Genomic DNA, 26328 nt, shown 5'->3' with positions numbered 1-26328 from the left:
GGTCAAACTTGAATTATTTGTAAAAACCCTGGATTCTTGGTCCTTCTTACATGTCAAAGTAGGTCAAATTGAATTATTGTTCTTCCCTATTTAGATTTTTGTTAAGGCTACAAAGTTTGAGTATGAAATTAGATCTAGTATTACCATATGTAAGAAATTTTATGATTTTTTGTGAAAAGATGGAATTGTAAGTGTCAAGTTAATAATTAGATTAAGAAAGGTTATGATATCTTTTGTAAAGAAAAGTATCAGATGAGAGGATGTTCTTAGACCAAAATGCAGCAAAGAAATTCAGAAAAGTAACAGATCAAGAAAGGGAGAAAAATTCAATGATTTTGGGTCATATAAACGTATCACATTTCATATTGAACTTTTAGTAATTAAAGATAGACTGACACACTTACTGATAGTATATGTTTTAAATTGTAGTCATTTGATATCCGGATACAGGTGAATTGTTTATCTGTGATGATATATTAAGTTTTTTTTAATTCCTTTTCGTGGTTCAATGAAATCTTCTTATTTTAATTTTTTGAATATTTGATTTTATTTGGCCCTTTATGGTATTAATATTTTTTTGGACTTTGAATATGTAGTTCAACTGACAAACAGAAAAGTAGAAAATCTTTTTCCTTTGTACAACTGCATCCCAACAATTAATAGATATTAATACAGATTGTATTTACATTTCAGCTTAGTTCTGTTGAGTCCTTGTGTATATCTCCTAGTCCCAGAGAAAGTCTTACTGCCAAGAGAGCTTTAGACTTATTAAAGCGCAAGGAGAGAACAGATATGGTGTTTGAAATTATAATTATTCATGGTTTGTTTTTTTTATGTTGAACATATTTAAAGCTAAGGTTAACTGGAATTAGGTATTGAATAAATGTTCTGTCAATTATATTTCCTAAAGTACTGTAAATTGGAATGTTTTGGTTGTAGTTTTATTTTGGTGTATTTGGCACCTCCTTTAAAAGTGCAAAAAATACACATGCCAAAAAATAATGTATTCAAGTGTTTTGACTGCCAATATATATTGGTGTATTATCACTGTTGAGCAAATGACAAATTATGTAGAAACAATTTTATTGTTTGCTTACCTAAAGTGACCCGCATTAACCTTATTAAAAAAAAAGATAATAAATCTATTATTATTTTTTCCCCAGAAAATACTGGAGACTGGTAGCATTAGTATTAGATGTATTGTTTCCACTCTGATGAAAAAGCCAAAATAAAACATTCAAATTTAAATATGCATGTTTTGTAATGAAACTGCCAAAATAAGTGGACACCAAAATATCCCAATTTACAGTATAAAGGTAATTCCCATCTTTAAATTGCCAGTTAAAGCCACATTTAAAACACTATTTCCAGAGGTGTTTACCCTTACGGATGGCCCATATTTTGTTTGTTTTTTTTTAATTTTGACTACAGATTATGTCAACAGATTGTGAGTCTATAGTACCCATATTTTTTTATCACAAAATTCAGGATTTGACTCTCATAATATGGGACCAGAAATATGATTTGTCATAGATAATGTAAACAGATCTGTATTTCATAAGGCTTTGGTATTAATAAAACTAGTATTATGAGGACTTGTAAAGTTTAACTTTCTTCCAATCACGGACATGAATTTATTCTGCTTTAAAGTGTATTTCCTATAATATTTTGTGTTATTATTCTTATTGAATACTTCCACTTTTTTTGCTTGTTACTGAAAATAAGGGTTGAAAGGCATGACTCAAAAAATCTTGCATTTTTTTTTAGAATTTAGCTCTTAAAGTTTTTATTACGTATTTTATGTGATCTTAGAAAGTATCTCTTTAAAAAAAAAGATGCATGGTTCTATTTTTTTAGAAACTGGTGATACTGTGATAGATCATACACATGGAGAGCCAATAGAGAAAACCGATACCGACAGGGATACAGATCACTATGAAATCCCAGCCCATCGAGTCATATTAGCTTCACGCTGTCATTGGTTCCAAAGGGCTTTACTTAGTGGGATGAGAGAGTCCATAGATAAGCAAGTTTCTTGTTTAAGCAGAAATTTTATATTATAATTTTTTCAGGATTTGAAATGATCTTCCACAAGCACTAATACTTAGATAAGTATAAAACCTATCAGTTCCAAATGAAATTTCACCAGATTTTAAGTAGCAGTCTTTCTAAAAATCAGACAGAAAGTGATTCATGCATGTCAAAAACCCACCAAATTGTTTTATTGCGTGTTCAAAAACAGTAAATGATTACATAATCAGTCTTAGGTTTTCATTTGGTTGTTGCACTTTTGAGATACAAAGTATATAGATTGTACATGAAATTTGCACTTTGCAAGAGTTATTGTTCTTGATTTGGTTTCATTTGGTTGATTAAAGTGGGAGATAAGTGTGTAATTTTCTAAAAAGTGCAGATCTGAATGCAGAAATAATTATCCTTATTTGAAAGTATAGCAAATGTGGACTGAAAAAGCATTGTTTGTTTGGTGCGTTTTTCTACACCATGAATCACCTTACTGCTGGGAGTTTCTGAATTTTATGGGGACTAGTACTGAAGTTAAATCCATAAATAAAGATTATAGTTTGGTTATGCCATATGTCTAATTGTAAATTTTGAACTTCATTTTATTCTAATCAGAGACTTATGCTGTGTCAAACATTTAATCACATTTGAAATTTAGAGCTATAAAGTTTGTGTCTGTTCTCATTGCCGCAGTTGTATCAAGATGCAGTTAGTGGAGCAAACAACTAGAACTTATATCATGTCTGACTTTTATTTATCAGAAACTTAAAAATAATGGAAGTATTTTTAATCCGATTTTTAATACGACTTTTTCATATTAGCTAGTGGGAGGTCATATTAGAATGATGTTACTGTTGAAATTTTATCTACAAATTGGACATTCTTTCATTCCTTCCCAATCTTAGTGTTAACAATATTTATTTCATATATTTATGAATAACAAATACATACAAATCAATAATGATAAGTTGATAGATTAAAATAAATTTGACTCCATATTGAAGTCAAGCTTGTAATTGCATTTTAGAGGTATAAATTTTGTTTTTGACCCTGTTTAAATTCTTAATCTGTTAAGAAAATATAATAACACCCACTTCACTCAAGCTTCCAATCCCTTTATTCCTGTTATCCAATTCCCTTTCTCCCACTTCACTCAAGCTTCCAATCCCTTTATTCCTGTTATCCAATTCCCTTGCTCCCACTTTACTCAAGCTTCCAAACCCTTTATTCCCATTATCCAATTCCCTTGCTCCCACTTTACAAGTTTGTGTCTGTTCTCGTTGCCGCAGTTGTATCAAGACGCAGTTAGTGGAGCAAACAACTAGATCTTATATCATGTCTAACTTCTCTTTATCAGAAACTTATATATAATGGAAGTATTTTTAATCCAATTTTTAATACGACTTCTTCATATTAGCTAGTGGGAGGTCATATTAGAATGATGTTACTGTTGAAATTTTATTTACAAAATTGGACATTCTTTCATTCCTTCCCAATCTTAGTGTTAACAATATTTATTTCATATATTTATGAATAACAAATACATACAAATCAATAATGATAAGTTGATAGATTAAAATAAATTTGACTCCATATTGAAGTCAAGATTGTAATTGCATTTTAGAGGTATAAATTTTGTTTTTGACCTTGTTTAAATTCAAAAGTTATAGAAGGTGCCTCACTGCCTCAACACTCACCACTCACAAAAACATTTAAAAGTCTCTTTTTACTCTGGATGATAAACTGTATCATTTGAGAAGGGTTTGCAAATCAAAGTTTCCTGTGTACTAATAGTTCTCAGTCTGAAGTTGTGTTGTTGACAAGAAAGAAGGAAATGTTCTCCACATTTTCCTACTTATTTATGACAAGAAAGACTTACATGCAAAAACTATTTTTCAATCTTATAAGATTTTATTACTTATTATGTAATATATATAATATATGTATAATTTTTAGGAGAATTACAATCCATGACACAAATCCTGAGATATTTTTCACGTTCCTGGAATACCTCTATGGTGGAGATCTGAATACTTCACAGTACACTTTAGAACAGTTAACAGAACTACTGACTTTATCTGATAGATATGAGGTGGGTAAATCATTAGTATATTATTACATAAGTGAAAATTAGCCATATTTAAAAAAAGTGAAAAAAGAATTGAATACAAATGATATACAAATAAAACATAATGAAACAAAAAAAAAGAGAGGACCAAATTTTCAGCCTTATAGCCTTTGCCAGGGGTGAATAGCACCAGCTGGAAGGGAAAGACACCAACTGCCAACCCAGACTTGAGAAAATTAACTAACCTTCTAAATATCAGCACGAAAGGTCTTGAACTTTGATGGAATACTTACCAAGTTCAAGATTAAAATAAGAGGACAAACAATAAATGTGCTATAGTAAGTAAATGTTGCGTGTTTTAACAGTCATATCAAACCGGCGGGCAGTCCCAAGAAAACAGATTATCTGTTGTATCAATAGTAGTGATTTTCTAGTTACAAACATTCAAAACTTAGTAAACACATTTGATCAAGCTTCTAGTAATTTTGGCAGTTTTTAATGATGCTTATGACCAGCAGTTAGATCTAATATTTCATTGATGTATTTTATGAACAGGACCCTAGATTGAAATAAAGTGATGATGAATTTAGTAATTTCCTCTTATAGGTAGATATTTTGAAGTCTGTTTGTGAACATGCCCTATTAGTAAACCATATAAGTTCTGATACAGCCCTATACCTATACAGCATGGCAGATCAACTCCAGGCCAAGACACTGAAGGTTTGTATCTATATAAATTAGGTCAAATCAACTACAGTTTGGTATCTCTACTTATACAGTGAGGAAGTTGAACTACAACCAAAACACACAAAGCTGGCAGCTGTCTATACAAAAAGACAGATTAACTACAACACGAAACACACTAAGCTGGCATCTGTCTATACAGTGAGACAGATTAACTACAACACGAAACACACAAAGCTGGCATCTGTCTATACAATGAGACAGATTAACTACAACACGAAACACACAAAGCTGGCAGCTGTCTATACAATAAGACAGATTAACTAGAACACGAAACACACAAAGATGGCACCTGTCTATACAATAAGACAGATTAACTAAAACACAAAAAACTAAAAATTTGCAGAAAACACTTCCTACACAATATCTGCAGATCAACAATTACAAAAAACAATCAGAGGTAGTTTGTATGCATATCAGTATAGTGTCCCAGATAACCAAAAACACAGTTTTGCAGATCAACTCAAGATCCAAACAAAATCCTTGAAAATGTACCTGTGGAAAGGAAGTAATTTCTGACCTTAGTTTTAAAAACCTATAATGCAAAGTTTATGATAAAAAAGAATGAAGTGGGTGAATGATTATCAAAATTTTTAATTGAAAGGTTGAATAAAGATACTTGATAGAACTGAGAATGTCCAATTATATTGGTATGACATTGATGAAGTTTACATATTGTTTTAAATACATTTTTACATGTATATAATGTTTTGTGCACATTTTTCGATTAATGTTTACTGTTGAAGTACTATTATTCGTGGGGGACCAATTTTCATGGTCTTTGTGGGTAGGCCAATCCGTAAAATTTGGTTCCCAACGAAAAGGAGATTCCTTTTGATGTGTATACTGAAAACCACTCAACCACGAAATCAAGAATCCATGAATTTGTCTTACTTCCCTAATCCATGAAAATTGGTATCCATGAATTAAAGTACTTTCACAGTGATTGAAGAAAACTTTTTGTTTCAAAGACTTGAAACACGTAAGGGTATTCAAAACAAATTGTTAGGAGACTATTTCTGTACTCCATTATTCATTTATAAAACTTTCTTTTACAGGACCAAACATTATTATATATAAACAAACACCGCTCACTGACCGAAGGAGACGTCTTTGCTGAGTTACCACAACATCTAAAAACTGAGATCCTGCAATCTTTTACCAATGAGTATGTCTGCTTTTATTTAAAGTGTAACAATGCATTGTAGGTGTACAGGGGGCAGTGTTGTAGCAGTCCTCGTTCAGTCTCCCGTGGAGAAGTGTTCGTTCAGTCTCCTGTGGAGAAGTGTTTGTTCAGTCTCCCGTGGAGAAGTGTTCGTTCAGTCTCCTGTGGAGAAGTGTTTGTTCAGTCTCCCGTGGAGAAGTGTTCGTTCAGTCTCCCGTGGAGAAGTGTCGTTTGATTGTGGAAAAAGTTGTTTATTATGTTCTTTTTTCTCTCGAATTTTGAAAGAATTTGTTAACTTTGGAAAGCATTCTTTAATTATTGGCAATTTCATCTTCATTAGGAGTTTTCCATGTAAACCTATTTTTGAAAAAAAATGATAGGACACTAACTTGGGATGGCAGTTCCCACTTCTCTAGTGCTTCCCTCTCCTTCATTCAAGTTTCTCATCTCTTAGTTGGATGAGCAGATATCAAGAAAATATAGTAACACCCACTTCACTCAAGCTTCCAATCCCTTTATTCCTGTTATCCAATTCCCTTGCTCCCACTTCACTCAAGCTTCCAAACCCTTTATTCCTGTAATCTTATTCCCTTGCTCCCACTTTACTCAAGTTTCCAAACCCTTTATTCCCATATTCCAATTCCCTTGCTTCCACTTTACTCAAGCTTCCAAACCCTTTATTCCCGTAATCTAATTCTCTTGCTCCCACATTACTCAAGCTTCCAAACCCTTTATTCCCATTATCCAATTCCCTTGCTCCCACTTTACTCAAGCTTCCAAACCCTTTTTTCCCCGTTATCCAATGCCCTTGCTCCCACTTGACTCAAGCTTACCATTCCTTTATTCCCATTATCCAATGCCCTTGTTCCCTTTTCCTGTCCCCCATTAATTCTAAGTTCCCGCTATCCCTGTTGCAGTTGTTGAAGTAAAACTACACTCTAAGAGGAATAAGCTATTTCAGTTCTATGCCAAGATTTAATACCCCTGCTCTGAAGGAGATGGTAGTTTTTTTCACTAACAATTTTCTCAGCGACAACTCATACAGTGGCTTGAAATTTCAATACATTCTTCCTTGCCATAAAGTGGGATTCATTTTCAGAAAAAAACTGGCAATATCCTGTTTACAGAGGACTTTGTTTATTTTTTTACTTATTATCTTTGAAAGTTGTAATTTTTGACACACTTTTCTCTGCAACTACTGATTGCAGCGGCTTGACAGTTTAACACATTCTGCCTGTAGGGATGTCATATGGTGGGATTCATTTTGGGGAAATTTCAACAACAACTTTGTTAACCAAGGACTTTGTTAATTTTTTTATATCATGATTGAAAGCAGGGGTATCATTAGTGAGCCATCACTCACAGATATCTTGTTTTTGCTATTGATGGCAATCAGCCTTTTATCTTAACTTGTAGAGTGAACCACACGAATTATATACTACTCAAGCAATATTTCATTAGTCATATTTTGACAAATATTCTTGTTTTATAATTGCACTGAGTTTAGGAATATGGGCATGAATTACTCATTATGGTACATTTTGAGAAGTTATTGTTTAATTATTTAACATACTCCTGGTATCTTTCCTTCGATAAAGTTTAATGAACCAGCAGTAACGTGTTATTCAGAAACTTCAGTCTTAGATAAAAGAATTATAATTTTTCCAGGTGTATATAATAAATTTTGAAAACTTTTTTTGCAGTGAAGATTCCAGTGATCCAGATACACCTTCGTCCAAAGTTGGTGATATAGAGGATATGATACAAAGAGTGGATCTTGTTGAAGGGGTAAAACAAATTAGTTCATTCTATAAATAACTCACAGTGTTCAATATTTGATTATCCTTACTCAGGAAGTCTAAAAAACTAAAGTCATATACAAGATGGGTGACATTCACAAATATTTAAATTGTGGACAGGTCATAGTCACAGTTTATAAGGAGTTTGGTTGGTTCATTGGTTTAAATCTGTTGATATACTGCTTCAAATTACCATTGTATTTTATCACCATTACAGATGTATGAGATGTAACCTACTTTTCTCAATTTTAAAAATTGTATATTTGACTTAAATACAGCCAGGTATGCCATTAATCTGCCAAAAATTAGTGGTTTCATCAATTTGTCCCAGTCATCAGTTTCTTTAAAAGACTTGTTCTGTATGATTGGTTGTAACTTGAATGAGTGATAAGAGAATGAGAGAACAACCTAACTTAGGGCTTATGATCTTTAGTAAAACATTGACCAAGCTTCTCAATGCCTGAAAAATGACAGTCCCACTTAGCACTTTGTACCAATTTACACTAAACAGTAACAATTAAAATGAATAAGGTTTGGTCTATATTTACAGGCCCTGTCTGACTCCACTTCTTCTTCTACTTCATCATCACTATCAGATCTGAGAATTGAAGACCCAGCTCGTCTGGAATCATGTTTACAACAAATGAAAGAGATTGTCGGTGACGATGTTGGTGATGACGACCTGATTTTACATGTTGTATCAGCTGATTATGATGTTAGTCGAGCCATCAATTTTTATTTTAGCTCTTTGTGATATTTGTAATAGAGCTAGGGCTGTTTCAAAATTATGTAGGGGGTTTTGGAAGGTTGAAGCACATCAATATTGGATTGTTTCCAGATCATTGTTAGTCATTTGTTTCTCCTTTTATTAAGGCTGCAGACAGGCCTTTGAAATTCTCCGATGTTATTTAAATCATACGTTGTTTGACAATCGGATAACGTTGCATTAAGTCATTCACTTTTTCTCAACTTTGCAAGATTCTTGCATTTTCTGAGAGGGCTTGCAGCAGTGTCTAGATTGAATTTTGAACGTCAGACACTGTTTCAGAGCTTGTAATTTTGCCTGGTTCGGTTGAAAAATTATGACAATGTCCATATGATCAATTTGAATAGCATTTCTGAGATTGTAATTACGAGAATATTATATGTAGGAATTCACTGATTTTCAAGATTTTTTAAAGGATTTTTTCTAAGGTGCATACTTAATACTGAAGATATTGTCTATTGTTGCATTTTTTATTTGTTTATTTATTTCTTTTGTAAATAAAAAAAAGCCATTTTTGGTTGTTGTTAAACCTTGAGATGTTTTTGCATTATTAAATATAAAAGAACTTCCTGTTGAAGAGTACCTTATTGCTAATGGAATTTTTTTTTTATCAAGTTAAGTTGAACCAGTGTGCATAGGGATGTGTTTGACTGAATTTATGAAAATATTAACAAAGTGATATCAATATGCAAATCAGTTCAGAAATTGATGAAGTATTTTGTTATTACAAGAAATAAAATTATGGTATTCTATTTTTGGTGTGGGGAAAACTTAAACATATTGGTTTTGCAAAATTGCTGATTTTAGATACTGGTAAAAAATTGGGTTATTTTCATCTTTCACCAGTAAATATCAGTACATCAATCCTTTTCTTCAGTTTACTCGCCAAATTTTTATTTTACATACATCTAAATGTTACAGTGTCTTAACCTATTCTGGTTAAACTTATAACTACAGCTATATATAGCCAAGTATGGCTTGTGATATGTGTTGATTTATTTGAGTTGTCATAGGCCTCGTTACTGGACAAAACACAGATATATGACAAACATTCCATATTCAACCCTCTCTTTCCCAGACTCTGAACACTTTTTTTCATATAGGAAAATATAGTTTGACATTATTACTATGAGCCCATTTACTCATAAAATGCTTGTTTGGTTAATATATTTTTGCATTATATATATCTGAATAAGATTTTAATTGTAATTTGAGTGCAATTTACCAGGCTGTTTATATTTTTTGTTGATTTGAACCTTTTTAATAACTAAATTGAATAACTATCATGAAATGCAATACCATATTTTTGCAAGAATTATAGAACTGGTTAAATGCAAATTTGATGAGATCCTTACAAAATTTTGAATATGTGTACTCGAGAAATAAATGTTTGTGGTCATTTCATTCACATGTTTTATGAATGAATCATGAAGTTTGGTTATTTAAATCTTAAATTGAGGGGGACATACATGCACACATTTAAAATGTGACTTTTCTCAGTTTCATAGAAAATTGAAGGCTTCTGGAAGTTCTTAAATGTTTGACTGAGATTCATCTTGAATGTATAATGTATGAAGATTATGTGAAGACATGATAGAAATCATTCTATTTTATTGTATTCTTACCAGTTTAGTACACTCAGTTCTCAGTATGTACAATGTGTAGTTTTTAGTATAATTAAACATTTTACATGTTTTTGATTAAGTATCAAGCCAAACCAGTGGTAGCCTTTTAAAGGTCATAGCATTCTTATACAGGGAAGCCTGTCTATTTTGACAGACCATGTGACCAGATAATTATAACTCTTTTAAGTAGGTGATTTGAATACACAGTTTGAAAACATTGATATAATCAATTTAAAGTAGATAATACCTATTGAAAGGAGCATCCATTTTGAACATCATGAAAATCAGGAGAAAAGCATGTATTTTCATTAAAAAATTGTACTTGATATGATATAGTAACTATCTTTTATTCATTTTATATGAATTTTTCAATCAAGTTTATTGACCCATGTTTTTTAACTTGAAAGTGTGCTCATCCAACATAAATCTGAGAAAAATTCTTGTAAACCTATGTAAAGATCGACAGCCTTAAGGGGGGCATTGATTACCTTGGCCCAGTGCCACAAAACTTGAAAAATTACTTGTCTTTTAAAGTACTTATCTGTTTGTGTCTTCATCAATTTCAAAGAATTTGAATGGAGTTACCATGGAAATTAAGAATATTCTTTGACTTAAGTATTTTTTAACTATTGTGGTGCCAGGTCTGATTATACAGGACTCTTGAATACCCACATGTTGGATTAAACAGGTTCCTCTGTTGTATACTTTTTCCACTTCTATTTTGTATATAATTGAAATAATGTGATTTAAACTGTGATCAGTTTGATTTGTCGTTGAAGTTTTATTTTGTCTGTTGATTGTTTTTACACGATGTTTTTATTTATTAGTTGCCATAGAGATCACATTATATATGTAGACCATTGTCATATTTAACTTTTCAATGTTCCTTGTGCTGAATGGTAAGGGAATGGACATAGGAATAATTTTATCTGACATTATTTGATTCCATAATTCATTGCAGTAGAGTAATAGCAATAAAATGGTTATCTGTAGCTATAGTTTAATTTATTTTTATTTGTATTACACAGGCAATATAGTAACATATGTTTTCAAATGTTTTAAAAACATATGAGAAATATATGTTTGGGACCAGTATGGGAAATATATGAAATCATATGTTTTTGAAAATCCATACTCTTTTCATTTAAGAAATCCTATTGAATCATAAAATTACCATATTATTTTTATTTACTTGTTTTGCATGAATTACTTATTAGTGTTTATTGTATTTATTATAATAATTTATTAATTATTATATGTTTCTCTTGGTGGTCCTAAACATATGTTTTTCAGGTGTCTTCAAGACATATGAAAAACCTGTTTCAATTTTTACTGTGTAGTTATGTCTACCAGGTATATTTTTAACAAATCCATCTACTTATTAAGAATTTTTGTACATGATACTTACTTGGAAACACTAGTAAAAACCTGTTGTTCCTAAATATAGAAACAGCAGGTAACATATCACTTGAAATAGTCGGTTTCTTTATATATTTTTTGTTATTTTAGAATGAATAAAAGAATATTCTGTATTCAGTTGGCTGTGGAATGGACATGTGTGTCCATTGTCAACAGGCAACGGAAAGGATACAAATGTCCTAAAGTATGGTACAACTTGAAATGTTTTCTTAATGAAAAAGTCAAAATTGTTTGTTTGAATTAGATGTTATATTTTAGGTCATTGTTTTTGTTTCCCTAATGTCAATAATTGCATGAAAATGCATTCAATGTATTCATTTTCAAAGTTTTTACATGTTATAGAATAAATTTTCTATATGATGTTAGATATAATCATGCAATTAATGTTGCAACGTAAGAGTTAAAGCTCAGAACATTCTTTTACTTAATCTAAGATTGACACCTAATGATAATATAGGACTGTTACCATGTTGAATACTTTATATATGGACTTAGGAAATTAAAATTGACCTTGAACTTCCTTCTCATTAGATGGTCAACAATTCAGTTGGTTTTTTTTTATTGTAAGTGGACTTTACCGGTAAATAGTAGATTAACATAGCTGTTCACTTTTAAGCTTAGAATCTCTATCACATCATGACCTTGCAACATATGATTTCATACTGGTCCTAAAGAATTTTTTGGACTTATGAATGTATATGTTTTAATTTATCATGTGTGATGACTTTTAAAGCTAGTCTATAATATATCTGATGTTTGGGTTTATAGTTTAATAAGCTGCAATTCTTACTACCTAGAGTTAGAAATTTTTGTATTGTCTATTTTAAAAATAATTCTGTTGTTACATGGGTTGAGGAATAAACATGATTTTGAGGGATATTGAAGTTAATTCTTTTTAAGAAAACCCATTGCACCTAACTGTAAAATGACTTTATAGGTTCTAGCAGGCTGGTATTCATACGTTTATAGTTCCTTACTTGGATTATTTTAACATAGAGCTTTGTACTGTTTATTCACAGTATGTTAAACTTCTATTTAATGTATCATTTATATTTAAACAAAGTTTTTGGTCCTTAGTAAATACACATATAGCACATAATCACTGGTCAGATTGATCTTGAGGTTTACTTCTGCACTTTTGAGTACTTCTGCTGTGATGGATGAAAAATTCTTATTGGAGGATGGTTCACTGTTTTTTGGGGGTGTGTAGGGAAAAGCTTAAGAGATTTTGATGATTTTTTTAAGGGAGATTAGACATCATATTTTGATGTCCATGAAGTTGGAGGACTCCAAAGGGAGATAATTCAACTTAACTATTTTACATTGAACACCAATGCTCAGTGTTTCTCATATTGTGTGTTTTTTTTTTGTTTTTGTTTTTTTTTACAAAGAATGGTTTTAAAAAGAAATCATTAGTACATCCTAGTATTTCTCAATATATTTAGACTGATGAACATTTTTGTTCTGTAGTGTGTATGTTATTTAAGGGTAATACTTTTTGAATACTGTTGAAGCAGTTTAATCTTATTCTTTTATTGATGTTTTATTGTATTACATATTCTTTGAAGTGCTGATATGTATTTGTCTATTTCTTAAACTTTTTTTGAATAATAAAAATATGATACTTTTTATAATGTTACTGTTTTTATGTTCAAGCAGGCAAATTTTAAGAGAAAAGCACAGTCAGTCAGTCCTGCATGTAAGATCAACTCCTGTGCTTTTATTTTTTTAATATCCAAACTTTAGATAGTTGTATTTTTTATTGAAGATCAAAGACCCTTGTCTTAAAACATTCTGCAAAATGACCATAATCTTTTCATATCTTGAACTCTTATTTAAGTAATACAGTAATTCTTTATGAATTCGGAATAGTTCAGTTATAGATAATGTTAGTTAAACTGGTCTGAGTGACCACCTGTATTTAGAAATAACCGGTCTAAAAAAACTGAAATATCTCTATGCAGTGCATTCAATGTAAAATTAACCTGCATATAAAGCCCAGCTGTCTAATGAGACCATGATTGTGCTCTCCCTGGAAGGTCACTTAAAACTGGTTTTACTGTAATCTGATAAATAAGGTACACAAAATGATAATGACTATAAATATATGTATAATCATTTATTTACAGCTAAATGTGTGTAGCAGATCAGGTATTGCACATAGCTACAGCATTATATATATACACAGCAAAATAACCAGGGTTATAGCCTATTACAAAGCCTTGGTCATTCTAACACGGTCTGTGGATTACTGGGCAAAGAGAATACACAAGAATTTTGTGGAAGAGTGATACTGTAGAAGTATTAATTTTCACGGAATCTGTCAAGTGAACAGATTCCCAGGTACCAATTTTCACGGAATCTGTCAAGTAATCAGATTCCCAGGTATCAATTTTCATGGAATCTGTCAAGTGAACAGATTCCCAGGTATCAATTTTCACAGCATTACATAGTTTTGAAAAAAATCCATTTCGCATAAACTATTTTTCACAGTTTTCTGTCAACCATGTAAATAGCGAAAATTAATATGTTTACAGTATTTCTTTTATGCAGTCATTGCAAATAAGATTTTTTTGGAAAATTAAGTTTCATGATTAAATTGCTGACAGATGCAAAAATGACATCAGGTAAATTAAAACTGAAAAACACAAAATTATGACCCCTACACCAAAATAATGTATAATGAATACCCTCTTAAATATAAGTAATCCACAGATAATGTTGCTTTTTGATCCATTAAACAATGCTTTGTATTCAGAAATGAGCTGGTTTGGTGATGAATATATTACCATAAAGAAGGACATGCTGGTGTTATAGTGGAAGAACTTGTCTTCCTGGAGTACCAATTTTTGTGGTTTTCCTGGTGTCTTCAAATTTGAAATTTCAATGAACTATGAACATTTTTATGAACAAAGAAAAAAAGTACCTTCACAGATTTAAATATTTATACATATTGGCCAAATGAGAAACCTTATAGCCATACCAGTTAACCTTTGGAACATTTTATGAAGGAGATACTCCTCCATTGACACTGTCTCACATAGGAGATTTTTACACAAAAGCAAATTTTGATATAAAAATTCAATTATTTAGTATTTTTCACAGAAAATACAGTATTGTTAAACCACAATCCTCCCACAAATCTCACAATGGAAGGAGATTCTGAACTTTTCAATGATTATACGGGAGTCTCCCCCTAATGATGAAGATTAACAATTATCCTTATAGCTGATGGAATATATGAAGTGTGTATAGAATTCATATTCAGATTTCTGTCCAGCAATGTTTCCTACAATATAGTATTCGCATGCCTTAGGTGGAAAACTAGAAGTGGCTAAAGATTGGTAGAATATACCAAAATGTGACCATCAATAAATTTAAATGCACATTAAACATAATTAATAAGAACATTAACTTTTTGAAATAGAACATGTTCTTGAAAACGAAAATATAATCTGAAAACAAAATTTTGACAACAAAGTAAGTACTTGTATAATGTAAAGTTAAACTAGAACAGATATTGATTTCACTGAGGTATCTTAATTATCACAAATAAAGTACTTTTAATGGTTTGTTAAAAAAATGATTCACAAATATTGTGATTCCCTTAAAATGAAAAAAAAAAAAAAATTACAGCCTTACTCTTGTATCTGCCATTTTCTGTAATAATATAAAGGTTCAGAAATGAGTCCTTATAAAATCTGCGGTCCTTTCCACCAAAAATCGTAAGTGTAAAATTAGTGGTAAGTTATGACGTCATAATAGAACTTAAGACTAATTTTACTCCTACGATTTTTTGTGAAAAGGGCTGCAGAACATGGACCCAGAGCCAGACTAAAAAAATCATACACAAACTTTGGGGTCAGGTTCTAGGTCTGGGTTTTACAAATGACCATTAGGAGTGTATATTTTATCTTGAATCTGACAGCCTATTTAACTCCCTGAGGCTTTTATTGAATAGAATACAGTTACATGAATTGAAACAAAAATACAGATAAATAGTTAATGAGGACAGCCACTGAAAAATGTAAAATGGACAGAAACAATTTTAGCATACAGTAGAACCTGATTAATGGGACAGCTGAGAATACCAGAATCAAGTTTAATCTGTCTTCAGCACAACAAACTTTAAAAAATACTTTAGTCTGAGAACATTCTCAAGTTCCATGGTAAACTGAACATTAACTATATTTCTCAGACTAGAGTAATTTCACAAGTTTTTTGGGCATGACAATCTGAACATCACTCAGCCACTTTTCTCTGGAAATGCTGTGAGATGCACAGATAGGTGGGTCTGTTACATTTCTGCTTTCCCAAAATTGTATTTTAACTTAAAAATAATACCAGCACTTGACATAACTTGTTCTCAATATGTAACATATTAGCCAGATTCCACTGTAACAACAGTCATAACAACAATAGTATAAAAAACGGATTATTATAACAGAAATTCAACATAAATATTTAATTACACTAAAACAGAATAACAGATCACATTCTTCAGTTAATCAAAACTACATTTTTAAAGTGCAATCAACATCATTAAACATGAAACAATTGGCAGTGATTAATATCAACAAGAAACATCATTACAGAATGTCTTTGGGGTCAATATCTAGCACTATAGAAATATTTGACACAACATGTGCACTTACATCATAAGATAAAGAACCTGGCTTGTAGGTAAAAAATAAAGACAAAATAAGAATTCTAATGGAAATTTTCAATTTGGTGTCAAGACCAATTAATAAAGTCACCTCAAAACTATTAACTAATTTCATATTTAAGAACTTAAAAAAACAAAGAAAAAATGCTATTCAAGAATAAAATAGATGCCATTACATACTGACAATTAAAAGCAATTGATATACAAAATATTCCAAGACTTTCCACAGGAAATAAAATAATCAGAGCCATAATGATACAATGTAATGACAAAAAGAATCTAACATTAAATATAACAAGTCTTAGGGTCATACTATATAATCACAACAAAATGTCTATGTGTCATAAAATAGTTTTCCTGAGCATCCCTTGTGATATGGTCATTTATAAAAAAAAAAGTTTACATACAGACAAACTGAATAGTAACATGATTTTTTTCAATGCATCAGAGAGGATATGTAGAGTGAGGTATGACAGAAAAACTGCCGCCTCGAACTATTTCTCTATTTACAAATGTACAAGTTTATCACAGAAAGACAAATCACAGCTTTTTTTTGCCCCATTGGCCATTTTTCAGTCTTGCTGTGTCAATTGTCATTTGGCAATTTATATATGTCTGATGCTGCCATTGTGTCTTTGTGCACAATCACATGAATTAACTCCCCTGTAAATGAGGTTACCTCCCTTGTTCAAGAGTTTCTGCCTCCAATAATTACTTTTTTGGTGAAGTAATCCTGAATACATATTGAATGTGCACGATATGAGATTTTCAGTTCTCTCGCAATAAATGCAAACAAATTACATGACAAAGTAGTCTGTGTTCACTGGAGATCACTGATGTGGAGAATGGTCACTGAAAAACACCGGTTATTCCCATCAAAGTATATACTTTTTTATGAATAAGTGACACATCATAATGTGAAGACTGCCCTAGATAAATATCTGTCGAAATCTTAAGTTATCGTCCATGTCATATTATCCTATGGGATTTATAGAATTAGTATTTCTGCAATACCTTCCAGTTTCATGGTGGTCACTCCTGAGATGATACGTGTATTCCAGTTATTACAGACATAACAAAGTTTGGCACATAAACTATACATCTACAAGACTATGGACGTACACCTAGGGGATGATGCTTCATTCTTCCTCTGTAGTATGGATTATGATGACTGGGTGGAGATGGAGCTGGAAAGAGAATACAAAATTTAAAAAAGGAAGAGACAAATGAATCATGTCCAATTGAAATGTGGATTTACAGTGAATAATATAGGTAACTTCAAAGGGTTGAGTCTTCCCTTGATTGAATGACCATTACCAGATGAAATGTCTTGGGTATATTTTGGATAATTAACAAGGAGATTTAAACAGTCTATCAGACACATGATACAATATCTATAGAATATGATAGAAAGTTTAAATCTACTTGTTCAGTATGCAACTGAAGCCAGATCATAAGGTGATAGTCATTTCATTCATGGAAGATCAACTCTATCTATTGAACATCATTATTGTATGGGCTGTAACTTACAACATTAGTATCTATTTGGAATAACAATCATATAAATAATATTTCTAAACATAGATAAAACTCATAGTTGATGGTAATAAATACAATGTAGTAGATAACATGCAATAAAGAAGAATTTATTCATTTTATCATTTAAATTAATCCAAACCAAAAATTGAATACCTGATATAAGGAATAACTTTAAGTGAACATCAAGTTATCATATCAAAGACAATTTTATCTCCACTTCTATAAATTACAACATACAAGTCTATGACAGGAAAGGCAGTTTAACATCATTGTGCAAATCTCACACAGTGCTTAGGAAGCAAAAAAAGTGTAGATCACTCCACACACACTTTCTGAAATGAAGTTGTGTAGGGAAGGGGTGTAATTCACCTATTACCTCTATTAAAAAGTGTCCATGAACTTTTGTGTTTTGGGTGATAATATGGGATGTGGACCTGTAGGATGGAAGATTGTAAAATTGTATACTATTTCTACATGTGCTAACCAGCTAATTAGCAATAATTGACTACATCTCTAGAAAAAATATCAGTGAAATTATAGCAAGCAAAATAATTAACTTTAGGGGAAAGAGTTTGAAAATCAACAGATGAACTGCCTCAAGGAGTTAATTAGAAAATTGAGAAGAGAAATTAAACTTTCTATCAAGCATAAATTCAAATATCTGTAGCATAACAGAAAATTTAAATCTTCTTCCAAATTGTTCACTTAACTACCTAAAGCAATTCATCAGGTAATGGTAATTTAATCAGAAGAAAACCATCCCCTAAAGTTAACCATTTTACTTGCTGTAAATCATTTATAGTGTTTTTATTCATCAGCATTGCAACCAACTTAAATTCCCCATCCAAAATACTTTTTTGAATTTACAAATCTCTCTTGCACCCAAAATAATTATGAAAATTTCAATATGTTAATTTTTTTTATATAACTCACCAGAAATGTTTTGTAAAAATGAGGAAATTATCCAATGGTCACAAATGAAAACGAAAAAAACCTATTTCAATATATATATTCATTTGCCATCAATTCACGAAATGAATATCAGTCCTAATATTTCATTTATTGCTGTTATATGTTGTCAACAGATATGGAAAAAAACCATGAGAAAAGAACATGAAAAATACAGAAAATGATCAACACAAATAATAAAAGTTAACACAAATTTCATGCTAATAAGAAAACAGATATAAAGGCCTAGTTTTTCAAGAAGCTAGGCCCTTGTAATTTGAACAATCTCTAAAAAAATACATATACTTTCTACTTAATGTTTGTCTAAGTAAGGCAATTGGAGAGCTCCTAACATAAAAATAGCAAATTTCTAGTATAGTATTATATTATTTCCAAAGCCTGTAAAACACAAATTAGCATAACTACATGTATATCATTCCCCCCATTTTCTTTCCATACCATGCTGATAAAATATTCATAGAACTGTAGCCAGTTTCATTAAAAAAATAAAACTCCTGTAAATGTGGTATTTTTTGCAGTGTACTAGTTAATATGTGAGACAAAGAATAAAACAAACAGAAGCATATTTAAAAGCATTCCCTATTCGAGGGCACAGAGGGTATAGGTACCTGAAAATATGTATATTAGACAGAATGCGAAAACTGCAACCCTGAAAATTACATCCTAATTGGTTTTCGGAATTGAAACAGTGTTTGTTAACTTTTTCTAATCAACAGAGTTAAAGAGTATACACTTTTTACTAAAATAGCACCCCTTTACACAATTCATAAAATCACACAATTCATGAAACCAGGTATAAAACCTAAAGAAGTTTTCTAAACAAATTATCTAGCTGACAGTGATGTAAATAAGACTACTATCTACCAAGCCCAAGATCTAAAACCAGACTTACTCCATTTGTTATAGGAGGCATCTTCAATGTTTTCTTGGTCCTCAGAGATTTCTGGTTGTAAGGCATGACCAAGATCACTGGAGGGTTGTAACCCACTTCCTACCAATACCATACCACCTGCTGATAAAGGAGAAAAGGGTTTAACATGTCTAGTTTATACATTGTATCCTAAATCCAAAGAAGTTTATTTGCTGTTTAACATAACCTGAGGCAATGCCCATAAGTTAATTTGCCTGACATCAGGCATGGGCTAATGTGTAATGGTATAAATGCATTACATGTTTTCAAGTAATTTAATGTAATGTGTAATGCACCAATTTTTGCATTACATGTTATGGTCATTCCATGCATTACTATCACAAAAATGCATGTAATTCATGAATTACAAACGAATAACATTGCATTACTACTACCAACTGTAAAAAATAAAAAGGATACATGAAAAAGTGTTAATGAGACAACTGCTACAAATTCAAACTTACTGGGCCTTGTCATTTAAATTAATTCTCATCCACTTATGTTGAAAAAATAGAGGTCGGTGAGAGGGATTTTTTCACTGAATTTAATTGAAAATCTCATAAAATTAAAGTAACTTTGTACATAATTTGAAGAAAAATACTGACGAGGCAGACACATTTTTCTTAAGAAAATCACAGAAGTATTGAGTGTAATTAATTTCTTTGCCATTTCTTGAGAAATTATTAAGTAGAAAAACTTCTTACTAGATGCACAGTAATTTTGGCATGGGTCAGAAATTGTCAAATGTATTTAAAAAGTTGTTATTGTTGCACAGTATATTTGTAAGTTTCATAATATTTAAAAGAAAACATATATGGACTATCTCAAAGCCTGTGACTGACAGAATGCCATGAATGCATAGACCCCAAAAAAGAAAACAATTTTATATAGGTGGCCATAAAATTCTATGTGTAAATGTGGTGTTATGTTCACATCAATAAGCTTGGTCAAACATTGCACTTGGGTATAAATCTGGGAGTCAGACTTCTTACAACAAACTGTAAAAGGAAATTTTCATGCAGGGGTTACTTTCATAGTTATTTAGTAACCCTGACTGTAGAAATCATACCTGCATAAGCAGCACTTCTTGATGGAAAACCATTCAAAGTAGGACCAAATGGAGTTGAGGCTCTTCTGTTAAAATTTCCTTGAGGTGTATCAGACTGAAAATTGTATAACAAAAATTAATTGACCAAACTACCAGCAATAGCATAGTTCAAAGTTCAACATTTAGAATAAAAAGAATATAAATATCTGTAAAAAGTTTAAAATAAACTTGGCAATAGAAGGCATGATTTCACACTACATAATGTTTTTTTTTAAATTTTTTTTAAATACAAATTAAAAAAAAACAAATGAAATTTTGTAAACTACAATATAATGCTAATAAATAAATAAATAAAGCTTACCCTCATAGCATGAGTGGTACTGGGTCTGGCATCTGTCATTATACCATACCGTTCCCTGTGAGAGGCCAAACTATCCTTCACTACTGCACTACTAGCTCGACTATTACCTCTCTTCTACAAAAAAAGAAAAAATGGGTAATTTCATGCACTACATGAGTCTTTATCTTAGATAAGTTCAAATTGAAAACTGCATTATTGGCAAAATTTTCTTGTTCAACCTTAAAATACATATCTATACAGGTATTGTATTTATTGTATTTTTTGAAATACATACAGGTACTCTTTCTACTTAATATTTGTGTAAGTAAGGCAATAGGAGACCTCCTGACATAAAAAAAGTAAATTGTGTATCATCGGAAACTCGAGTTCTTGTTTTCAAACCCTGTCCCTGACAAAGTTGTCAGTTTTTTATAACTTTAGCTTAAGCAAAAGCTCTTCAGAGCTTATTTCATTTGTGTTTACAATTACCATTTAAAAAAAAGCACCTATGTATTGTCTATGAATCTTTCCATTGTACATTAAAATAATACAATGCAATGCATTTAGAATCTACCTGAACTTTGCTTGGTTCTACCTCAGTGTTAAGTGGTGGCAGAGCTCCATTCCTGGCATGAGCTATCTTAATTACTTGTAAAGCACCATTAGGCCCAACTCTCTCCTCCTGTCAAAGATAAACTAGTACATGTATGAATTATATAGGGAAACATGTACTTTTTGAGAAAGGAGTAAAGCAGGTCTTTTGGTGGAAAACAACTGCACTAATACAGAAAAACTACAGGCCCAAAGGCAGGAATTTGTAGAGGGGGTTCTTTAGACTTGCAGAGAGACCTTGAGGTGCTATCGACTTAAATAGTCACAAATCAAACAAGACTTTAATAGTGCTTATTAGTTTTTATGGGGGGTTCATAAGAACCCCAAGAACCGCAAGAACCCCCTGGCTATGTGTGTGAACTATTGCACAATACAGTGAAACCTGTTAGAACCAAATCATTTTAGGACTTTCAAATTTGCTCAGTTTAGTCAGGTGTGAGGTTTACCAAGGTTTAATTTGATAAATTGACTTTAGACAGTTTTTCAAATTATGCAGGGTTTGGTTTAGACAGGTTTAACTGTTATACAAAAATTAAAGAAAACAAACAAACCATTCATTTACAATCATCACAAGTTACATCATGATATATCTAAGGAAAAATATTTCCTTAGTTACATCACACCTTTCATGGAAAAACAAGAAAGTTTCCAAGTACTATCTGTTAATTGTTTATTGCTTCATAACATGCACACCTGATATATCAAAAACTTTCAGTAATTGATACATAATAGAAAATCTAATGATAAATTAGGTAATTATGCAATGAAATAAAAGGATCAAAACTGCAATTGGAAATAAAAAAAAGTTTAAAGGATAACAATAATTAAACTTTTTACTTAAATGGAATGGAATTCCACTACATACTGACAAAACTGCAGACTCATCTTCATTATGCTGATGATTATTACACATTAATTCAGTAACACTATAGCATGTGACATTTACAACTGTCAGAATCATTGTAGGTACCAGGGAACTAATGGCTTCTGTAGCCGAGAAGATAGTGCGGTAGATAGCTACCTTAACTATTAAGGCAATGCTTTGTTATTTATTCAAGGGTTTATAAAACTACAATGAAATGTTAAATGTATTTAAATTACTATGTAGTTTGTTATCATAAAAACATTACATCATTCTATCCATTCATGCAATGAATGACAGTGCAGAACTCACTCATGTGTGAAATATCTTTGCAAAACATTTAAACTTCATGTTAATTTGCTAGAGTTATTTCACTTTTACTGTTCAAATAAATTATGAATACTACTGGTGGTAGGTATTAAAGATATTATCAGCATGATCTGTTATTTTATGTCGTGAAATATGATTTATTACTTCATGTTCTCATAAATTATTTAAATAGATATTAAAACTTTCCATCTCTTATGACCAATAAATGCTGAAAAATAATATTTATGTTTTACTATTGTTAATACATCAATAATTTGAAAAAAAATTTAAGAACAGAGCCTGGAAAACTGTGGCAACTTTAGTGGTATAAATATCAGATTGTATCATGCAGAATGATGAGTAATTCACATCATTATACATGTATATGTATTTCCTCTTAAATTCATGAAATCTAAAAAATTTAAAAACTGATAAAAATTGTAGTGATGGCCAAATATCCTCTAAAACATAAAAAAAACACTGACACAGTCACTACCTGGAGTGACAAGTGCAGGAAGTTCATCTATTAAATAGCCAATATATAAATAGTATGTCATGAATATATTTATTTTGGACTTTGGACCTGAAAATAAATTTGATGAAAGCCACCTGAATTTTGAATTACATTCAGTAAAATGTGTGCTTATTTTGTCAGCAGTATTTATTTGCTGTTCATTCAAGCATGAAATGGAAACCTTAGTGCAAAATGGAGCCAGGAGACTTGCAAGTACATTAACATGGTAATTTTACAAAAATGAATTTGGGGGGGGGGGATATTGGAATTACACTGTCTTCTCATTTGTCCACATTTCTTGTACATGCAGCACTCTTCCTTGATTACTCCTTCTAAACTGCTAAAGGAATTTTAATGAAATTTTAGAGGAAGGTTGGAAATAAGAAATACAATTATAAATGTAAGAGTCCAAGGAGGAAATCAAACATAAGGGTTTTACATTTAACTCCTTTAGGGGTATTGTCTTTGTTAGACTTCTCACTCTATATCTTTTAAATGAAGACTTCGCTGTTGGAGAATTAGTTTTTTCTATAATGAAAATTGTAGAAAACTTCAAAAATATGAAAAATTGGGAAACCTATGATCCTTGACTTACAGTGTATGTTTTTGATGAGTCTGACTGTATTGGGGCAAGTCTAGCAGGTTTCTGAGCAGAAGGTCTTGTAAACTTTGTATTACTTAAAGGTCTTCGGACAGTAGCACTGGTTTGGAAGCTTGATGCTGGACGATTTGTAGAAGGTACAGGGGTCTCTACGTAATCCCTGAAAGAAGCAAATATTATAAAACATTGACACAAAAAAAAACCTTCAAATCAATCACACGATACTTAAATACAAGAATTATCTACATGACATTAATTAACAATTTGTAAAAATCTTCAGAACATCCTTTGGATAAACTTGCTGTTTTACATTATTTCAACCTTCTCAAAAAATTTTTTTAGCCAACCCTAAAGTAGAGATATGAAGAACTTTGCTCTATAGCCAGTGTAAAACTAAAAAAAAAAACGAAGTAAATAACAAGTCCAAAACAGATAGGCAATTTGAAATGTGAAACTATGACAATGTTTACATCTCAAAGCTCTGCAATTTTAAATTTCAAACAACATCCAAAAATGTTTCACATTGTATTGAATATATCAATGAAAAAGATTGCTCTATGAGTGTTTTAGTACAAATGTACTTACTGTAGATTAGAAGTCTCCCTGACTGATATCTTTTTACTAGATATAAGGAGCACATCATCCAAATTCAGATTATTGCCAGCTGTGTAGGATCTTTGCTGAAAACAAGAAATTTACAAAAATCATTATTTTTTGAAGAAGGAAATTACTACATCATAAGTGTTAAAAAAAGAATCTATTAAGTCATGTCCTGTGGTCCTTCCATCTCAAACCTGTGACTTAACAGAGGACGCTTACCCTACCGGTGCACCTGGTCCATGTTCCCAGTTTTTAGTGGAGTCTGAGTTGCTCATTTACTTTTGTTACTTTGTATGTATGATTTTAGTTACTTTATGTTCTTTGTTGTGTATGTCTGTTTTCCATGTCTGGTCTTTGTCCCTGGATTACATTCTTTTGATTACCGCTATAACCTTGGTTCCCTTGATTACTCTTTAACCAATGAAAATTTGTATTGTGGCTCTTTGAAATAATAGATCCTCCTGTTTTAACTTTGAAGGGAAGTTATGAGCATATGTAACATATAGTTAAGCAAGGTAAGGCTTGGAATCCTCCTTGCAGAAGTATATATGAAGCATGTGCATTGACCAACCTGCAGATAATACAAAATGGTCTTATAAAAAGTGCAGTTTAAACTTAGTAAAACTACCTAGGCTCCTTGAATGACAACTTCTCAGGAATTTTTTTTTTTTATCTCTGAACTTAAAAATCTAAAGCTAAGAATAGTCCACAAAGTATTAAATGAGTTAAAACTTACAACTGAAGATATCAGAAGTCAATGACCACAAACACCAATCATATGTACACTGTTTAACAGTAAGACATGAAGGATATACCCACCCTATACATGGCCTGACTGAAAGATGGCTCCCTCGATAACATTAAATGTTCATGTCGATTTGGTGGAGATGTGGGCTGCATAGGTATTACAAGAGGTTTGTTTTCTTCTGGAAATAGAAATACAGCAGTTACACGAATGAAAAAGTATAAATTTCTTACGAGATACTGCGAAAATACTTTTGTTCATGGGTTACAGAATTTCGTGGATTTCATGGCAAACTTAAACAACAAAATTTAATTCCCAACAAATAACAATTTTCTAATGCCTAATATTTAATCTAATCTTAAACCACAAATTTAACAACCCATGAAACAATGATAATTCAGCAAAGCACGCAAACTGCTATCCACAAATAAAGGAACTTCTACAGTATATCAGAAGCTGCTATCTATCATTAGAAATTATTAGACATTGAATCCCTTTCTAGACTATACTGATGGTTATACATCTGTTATCTGATTTGACTTGATAAACATGACAGGTGCCCTATAGGAAGCAGGAGGTGTTATTCATAAAACAAATTTTGTGTTGCTTGTTTTTTTGCATTTTAGTATTTTTTACCTCTTTGCTGCTTATTATTTCTGTTTACAATGATACATGTATAGGTGCAGATCTAAAAATAGGTGTGATGGGAGTACACCTCCCCTAAAATCGGGATTTCATTAATTTTTTTCATGATATCTTGATTTTCACAAATTCTATCCCATAAAATTTTCTTCCCTTGCTCACTCAATATTTATTCTATTTAAGCTCCCTAACCGGAATTAATGGATCTGCCCCTGATGAACAAGGATTTAGATCTCTCTAAATGGTACTTTGTTTGATAACTCACCTAACACTAACACTGAGTATTTTTTCGTTAAGTTTCTGTTCCAGGCAATTATCTAAGAAAAAAAAAATACAAAAAATGTAAAATGCATTATAATATTT

General features: G+C 31.3%; 2 protein-coding genes across 10 annotated transcripts in view; one reads left to right on the top strand and one right to left on the bottom strand.

The window, feature by feature from the left end:
- LOC148619686 (uncharacterized) overlaps positions 1-13242 on the top strand; it is a 28375-nt gene extending 15133 nt beyond the window's left edge. The window contains exons 16-22 of the mRNA XM_088579845.1: positions 694-820; positions 1858-2026; positions 3979-4114; positions 4697-4810; positions 5893-6002; positions 7703-7787; positions 8349-13242. Coding sequence (XP_088435971.1) covers positions 694-820; positions 1858-2026; positions 3979-4114; positions 4697-4810; positions 5893-6002; positions 7703-7787; positions 8349-8552 — 945 coding nt within the window. The 3' untranslated portion in view covers positions 8553-13242. The remainder of the gene's footprint in view (positions 1-693; positions 821-1857; positions 2027-3978; positions 4115-4696; positions 4811-5892; positions 6003-7702; positions 7788-8348) is intronic.
- A 470-nt stretch (positions 13243-13712) lies between these two features.
- The window catches only part of LOC148619685 (protein FAM149B1-like), a 69309-nt gene continuing 56693 nt past the window's right edge, over positions 13713-26328 (bottom strand). For 6 of the 9 annotated variants that reach the window (XM_088579852.1, XM_088579851.1, XM_088579855.1 and 3 more), the window contains 9 exons: positions 26231-26282; positions 25398-25504; positions 24564-24658; positions 23973-24138; positions 21655-21762; positions 21102-21215; positions 20762-20855; positions 19675-19794; positions 13713-17461 (listed from right to left, as the gene is read on the bottom strand). In XM_088579852.1, the coding sequence (XP_088435978.1) occupies positions 17385-17461; positions 19675-19794; positions 20762-20855; positions 21102-21215; positions 21655-21762; positions 23973-24138; positions 24564-24658; positions 25398-25504; positions 26231-26282 (933 nt within the window). In that variant the 3' untranslated portion in view covers positions 13713-17384. The other 3 variants (XM_088579848.1, XM_088579850.1, XM_088579849.1) reach the window with 3 other exon arrangements.

The sequence above is a fragment of the Perna viridis genome, chromosome 4 (assembly GCF_037379345.1).
Source record: "Perna viridis isolate PV_CMFRI_1.1 ecotype Kerala chromosome 4, ASM3737934v1, whole genome shotgun sequence".
Lineage (NCBI taxonomy): Eukaryota > Metazoa > Mollusca > Bivalvia > Mytilida > Mytilidae > Perna > Perna viridis.
The sequence above is the reverse complement of the archived record's forward strand: the minus strand, read 5'-3'. Positions and strand labels throughout refer to the sequence as shown.